The 6,671-nt window shown below is 40.9% G+C and overlaps 1 protein-coding gene across 1 annotated transcript; it reads left to right on the top strand.

Moving 5' to 3' along the window:
• Positions 1–232: 232 nt before the first annotated feature.
• LOC149454771 (serine/threonine-protein kinase SBK1-like) lies at positions 233–1,850 on the top strand. The gene is made up of 3 exons (XM_089687092.1): positions 233–407; positions 677–879; positions 1,269–1,850. Exons 1-3 carry the CDS (start codon positions 233–235, stop codon positions 1,848–1,850), a joined length of 960 nt encoding a protein of 319 aa, XP_089543218.1.
• Positions 1,851–6,671: the final 4,821 nt, after the last annotated feature.

Genomic DNA, 6,671 nt, shown 5'->3' with positions numbered 1-6,671 from the left:
AAAGCTCATCAACATAAGCCCAACATGTATTTAATAAGAATTGTAAGCATATATCAGCTTTAAAATGTAAAATAACTGTCTTTAGTTACAATACTACCCCTCCCCCCACCTCTAATGAAGGTGACAATTAATAACAGTAACTGGGTGATATCCAGAGAGATGATTAATGCCGCTTACTAATGATTAGTGCCAAATGAAACTCATTTGTATTTTTTGATGTTGTGATTCCAGAATGGCTTCTAGCATTGTAGAAGTAACCAAGAACACTGCAAGGAAACTTCTTGAGCTCATTGCCGAAACCTCAGAAAACCTGACGATGATGGAAGTCACAGACCACTTCCACCCCATCAAAGAGCTCGGGACAGGATCGTACGGAAAGGTTCTCTTGGCCAAACATCGGGGTTCAGGTAATTTGTAGCCTAATTCATGTAAAGAGAATGATTTACAGAATCAGTTGTGCTTCTGAGTGCTTTTGAGCAGCATTTTTAAGTTTCTAAGTTTTCCAAGCCCCCCTTGCTTCCAGTTTTTGAGTGATGGTTATGGATCTTAATAAGTCAGAGCTTTTAGATTTACATAAACTTTTAACTAACTTTAGCAGGTTTTTAGCAAGCTTCATCATTTCTCTAATGTTGGGTTTATGATACTCATTGTCTTTTTATGTCTTTCTTTTCAACAGATGAGTTGGTGGCTATGAAACTGATGAATAAAGAGAAAACTCCAATGGACAACTTCCTAGTGGAATACGGAATGTCTCTTAGTCTCAGCGGCCATCCAAATATCATCGAGACCCATGAAATCGCTTTCCAAACCAGCAACGATTATGTCTTTGTCCAGAAGGTGGCACCAGCTGGAAACCTTCATTCAATAGTAAAGCTAAATGTAAGTTTGTATCAAAAATGTATTGATTTTTATAAAGTCACAATTTCTAGTTTTAGTTGCTTTTGAAGCATTTCTGAGTTTTAAAGGTTCCTTTCCCAGGGCAGTGAGTTGGTAGGATGTATAGTTGGCATACGCTTGTTGTTTTAGGTATGTGTATCACTCAAGTTATGAAGCAAGGTTTAAAATGGAGTAAGATGGGTTAAGATGGATCTTGCACCATTAATGGCACCATTTTGTATGCTGACAGGTTTCCTTTAATCCTAGTCCTTGTGTATTCAGCTAATGTATGTTTGTTTCCCTGTACAAGAGGTAAGGTGGGTTCAATATGTTGGGTAACATTGTGTTATATTTGTGTCTAGTGACTAATTTTCTCTCTTTTTTCCCTACAGGTTGGTTTAAATGAAGATCTTGTAAAGGGTTTTGTTCCACAGGTAGCGAGTGCCTTAGACTTTATGCACAGCAGAGGAATGGTCCATCGGGACATTAAACTGGACAACATTTTGCTCATGGACATTGAATGTAAGGAAGTCAAATTAGCAGATTTTGGACTGACGAGGCTCCGGGGCACTCAAGCACCATGTATGTCCTGGTCCATCCCATATACTGCTCCGGAATTGTGCAGCTTAAAAGAAGGGGATCAATTGCTGCTGCACCCGAGCATTGACGTGTGGGCGTTTGGAGTCTTGTTGTACACAGTTATGACCGGCACATTTCCTTGGGAAGAAGCAGGGGGTCATGACCCCATGTATCGGGAGTTTGCTTGGTGGCAAACGAAGAAAGACCTAACCTTGGCACCAGGAAAGTGGCAACAATTCTCCATGGAAGCCAGGCAGATGTTCTGGGACTTGTTGGCCCTCAATGCCTCTGAGAGGTGTTCTGCTATGGACATTTTAAAATATGTCCACCTGCCATGGACAGCAAAAATGCCTCCAGAGAATCTAACCAGGAAAACAGTCATACATGTGATATAACAGAGTGCATGATGTCCATTGTGGAGCCTCATCAAGTGCTGCCTCATACAAGACTCATGTCCTAGGGGAAGGTAAGTCTAAATCTTAGGACTGCTGGCTTTTTCTGTATCTGGTCACATGTTTGCTTATCTACTGTAATTGCTGATTTCAGGAATACTAACTCATAGCATAGGAAAACCGTATATAATGAGCCACAGAAGCACAGATCTAATTGGACCACATGTCCACTTCTTTCCACCACAGTTCTCAAAAGCAATTTCACTATTCAAACATATACCATTCTAAAGCTATAACACCGATGTATGCTTACATGGTACCTACACTAATTACACATTCATTCTGTTTGGCTTTAGTCTCCCAATGCTTCCCCTGCCTAAGAAAATATTATATGGTCAAATTATGGGACCCTCTGCTCCAGGGCCACAGAGCAGCTAATGGCATGGTTATACTACATAGAAATTACATTGCACTTCTTCTCACCATTGATTTTATTGTTCTCCTTAAATGGCCTTAAAACTCATTTCCAGTTTTATTCTTTCATGTGGTAGGAGGGGGGCCTGTTTACAAAAACAAGCAATGTTCACCCTCCTCAAGCTCTAGTGCTGCCCCATATTGTCTTTGCTCCAGATTCAGTCTTTTCCAGGATTTGACACCCAATGTTATGCAACATCTTCTGTGAGCTGACAGGGAAATGATTCAGGGAGCCAAGCTCACCGCATCACATGAGCCCAGTTCTCTGCAGCAGCATTCAGGACCTGTTCCCTGCTGGAGGATAGATGAGGATGGGAAACACATGTCAATCATACGTCCAGCCCGGCCAGCAAGAATAAAGACAGATTTAAATAAAGCTCCTAAACATGTGTACTATATTAGAACAAATTGATGGTTTTTAAATTTTGTTGGTTTTCTTTTCCCTTTTTTTGTTCATTGTCAAGTGTATTGGAATGTGTTCTGCAATCCTTCTGTACAAGGCATATATGGTAAGTATAATATTGTCATAATAAATGAAGACTTTAATGACTCTATTGCAGTATGGACTGAGGAATCCTTGGATACATTGATGGAATGATGTTACATTACCGAGCCTGAGATCAGCAAGCCCCCCCCAGCTGCATAGTGTAGTAACTTTTGCTAATCTGTGGTTACTCCTCCTGTGCACTGGGTGGTGCTCTTGTGCTTCTTCACCTCTGGTTTATTCAATATTGTATTATTATGTTTATACAGCAATATGACTATTACTAATACTACTATCACTTTATACTACTTTACTACTTCTGCTGCTATTACTCCCACATGTATGGAAAACCTCTATTTCTTTGATGTCCCAGTGTTCACATTTAGATTTTTCTGTTCTTTTTTTTTCTATTAACATTATTTTGAAAACTTTACACTATTACCTAGCAGGAGAAATGATGGCTCCACTGATTGATACTTTCCAACCGTTCCCGATTTGGCAGGGCATGCCCATTTTTTAGTTTATTGTCCCATGACGGTTGTGTCTGGGCTGTGTCCTGGGATCACAGCATGAGGGTCTGATGGTTTCAGCAGTAACAGCATCAGTGTTGGCTTCTAGTCCTGATCCTTGTTTGCCCACATTCCCAGCAGCTGTGCCCACTGATCTCGCCCTTTACCAAGTCACAAATCCCAGTGTATTGCATGCTATGCCAGATGGCCCTTCTGGCCAAATTAGGAAAATGATCTGATCTGGTGGAGGCTCTTACTGACTTCATGGGTGTGTCCGTTTTATAAGACTTGGTTACGAGCTAAGGGGTATCCACTATCTCCTACAAGGGAATTTTTTCCCCCCCAATGTGCTGACCTTAGTTGTCAATCCAAATATTTAGGTTGTGAGCCACACATGCAGCTGCCATGGCTGGTGCCACAGAGGGAGAACTTTCTTGCTAGATTGTCCTAAGGAGGTCCTCTATCTTCCCATCCATTAGGGTTAAGATGAAGGTTTAGTCTGGATTGTCCTTTAACTAACACCCAAACCTTTCCCCAAGCATCATATGTATGAGCTGTATTTCTAACAGTCCTACATATGACAGCTTCCCACTGTCACAGGATTTTAGGAACCACTGCTGTCACTGGGAATCGCCAGCCGTTGGGGGGGGGGGCTGCATATGGGGACAACTTATTATAGAGGGGTTTCAGGTTCCAATAAGTATCTGCAGAACCAAACAACCACCAATTAGGGTTGTGGGGAAGAGACCCTTGTCCTCATTTAATATAGGGACAAAGTGCTTTGCTAAGGGTTCCCCCTGGCAAGCCACCCCTGAATGTTGAGGGCATGTGGTCTGAGGCTGAGATTTATTTTTTGGATTCCTTCCTCTGATTAAAGTCCTTCAAGGATTGATTCATGGGAAAGACCCTCCCCTTTTTGGTCTAACAATCATGCAGGTCTCTGCAAAAGCCCAATGAAAAATACTGTTTTCTGTGTGCCCTGTTCACACCACACCATCTGCACATGACATTAGCATTGTAGTATTAACAGGACACATAGAACGCAATGGTTTTCTTTATTCCCATGCAGGGACCTGAGAGTAAATGCACATGGTTTGACAGAGCCCATACAGTACACCCAAAGCAACACCATATCCATGAAGTCTTCACTGAGGTAGCCTGGGGAAAGAGATGAGAGAGAAGTGCACATATCTGTGCTCTCAATGACCACTGGCCCAACAGCCATCCGGTCAAAAATAAAATATAACCTACATCACGCTTTATTCCTGTTGGCAGTATACATAAGCAGAACTGGAGGGGTGGGTGGGATATTGTATGCTGTCTTGTATTTCCTGTTGAGAGTAGAATAATTAATCTCTGGTTGGACCTTGAAGATGGGAATATACCCTGAAAACTTGTCCTGAAAATAGAATGTTAGTGCAAATAAAAAAAGTATCCAGGACAGTACTCAATTGTTCTTGTTAGCAGAAAACTAAAAAAAGAAATGTGTGGGTGGGCAAGACTTTAAGAACTTACAGTTTTGTCTTCTGTGAAAATTAGATCACTCCTCACAGAGAAACACAGGGGCAGCTGACAGGCATCAGGAGGCCTGCCTCTTCCTGAATATTTTGGGTTGTCTTGGAAAGTTGAGGAAGTATTTTCAATGAGAATTTCAACTGCAAGCCTAATGTCGGACAGGCAGTTGCAGCACAGCTCTATTCATTTGAATAAGTCACGTTCAGCAACAGTACTGCCTACTGAATGTGATTTGGGGGGATCATTTCAGATGCTGAACCCCACTGAACCAGTGGGTTTGGGCATTTTCAAAATGGATGTCATTGGTGGTCGACTTCTTCTTTCTGGTTCCCTGTGCCGGCCCATTGATGTCCTGTTTAATAAAACATTCTTAAGTTAATGAATGTAATTATTTCTAAGAATACAATTACTAGTTCTTATAATATAGATGGACAGCATAAAAACAGCAATGTTAGGTGATCGGACCCATATTGTTGTGGGAGGGTGTGGCCTACTGTTGGGTCCATCCTTCTCAGCATAGTCTATTTGGTAGGGCGTCTCCCACACCAGCACTGTATATACATTTCTGTATTTAGTCAGTGGGGTTGCTGCATTGCTATGTGTACTTTCACAATTCTAGTTATTTTGATTGTAGTAGGTTGGGCAGAACCTCAGGGGAACATCCCCTTCTCTTATTACTGCTTGGAGCCAATTTGTGGGCCGAGGCCTGGTTATGTTCCCCTCCCCCCTATTTTTGTATTTCTAATTTGCATTGTTTATTGTAAACCCAACTATCTGATTTTTTTGTTCCTTTTTTATTGTTTTTGTTCTTAGTTATTTTTGTATCTTGCATTCTTTGTACTGTACTTTGTAATCTCTTAAATTCTGAACAATAAAATATAATGGAGTCACATTCCTGAAGAAGGGACCTTGCAGGGCTCATGAAGACATTGTTGTTATGGTGTGATGTGATCATTTAATAAAATGTTTGGATGCTTTTTGGAGATCCTTGGTGTGCTTCCAACATATCTCTTGTTCTATTATATTTAACCACTTGCCAACTGTGCTATAGCCAAATGAAGGCTACAGTGCAATGGTCCAGTCCTGGGAGGGCATCATATGACATCCTCCCAGAACGCACCCTCCCGTGCGTCCCCAGTGGTGTACACCTGGCGAGCTCCGCGATTGCTGCATCCTACGGACACAGCTGATCATGTTATGAGGTAAAAGGCCAATCACAGCATTTTACCACATGATCAACTGTGTCCAATGACATAGCAGTAAATACAGTTGCTGGTTATCTGCTGCACTTTCCTCATGTATTATATTGTGTTTTTGTGCATTAAAATTCATTACATTTTGAAAAACTGCTGCTCAATACCGTGTGACATAATCAAATTGCAACATTTTATTCTCTAGGGCCTCTGCTTAGATAGAACCCCTAAACATTATATATTTTAAGTTTTTTTTTTCTAGCAAAAAATCCCTGATTTTTACATTTATGTGAGAAATGTCCAAATCGGTTTAAGTGGATATACTGTATACTTGCAAATTTTGTGCAACTAAAGCCTCTGTTTTTAAGCAAATTGTTGGAAAAGTATCATTTGTCTTTGTGGTTTTTTTTTTGTTTTGTTTTTTTTTCGCTGGCTAGCTGCTGAGTGGGCTGGGAAATTGAGTTTGCTTTGTGCAAAGATCTTCCATGTGCACCTGTTATAGGACTGCCACTTCATCCCTTTAAAACTGAACACATATTAATTACACAGGTTATGGGGCTGATTAAGGTGGTAATTCAACTCACTTAGTGCCTTTTTTGTAAATTAGCCTCAGGATCTGTTTAATTAATGTGTTTGGTGTTAAAGGGAT

The sequence above is a fragment of the Staurois parvus genome, unplaced genomic scaffold, assembly GCF_062004578.1.
Source record: "Staurois parvus isolate SC_StPar_1 unplaced genomic scaffold, SC_StPar_1.0 ptg000417l, whole genome shotgun sequence".
NCBI classification, from domain to species: domain Eukaryota; kingdom Metazoa; phylum Chordata; class Amphibia; order Anura; family Ranidae; genus Staurois; species Staurois parvus.
Note: the sequence above shows the minus strand (reverse complement) of the source record. Positions and strands in the feature narration are given on the sequence as shown.

Bases quoted from the DNA above. Each gene is read 5' to 3' on its own strand.
- LOC149454771 (XM_089687092.1), top strand. From the start codon at position 233: ATGGCTTCTAGCATTGTAGAAGTAACCAAGAACACTGCAAGGAAACTT. The intron at 408-676 runs GTAATTTGTAGC...TCTTTTCAACAG, and splicing joins GGCCAAACATCGGGGTTCAG to ATGAGTTGGTGGCTATGAAA. The intron at 880-1,268 runs GTAAGTTTGTAT...TTTTCCCTACAG, and splicing joins ATTCAATAGTAAAGCTAAAT to GTTGGTTTAAATGAAGATCT.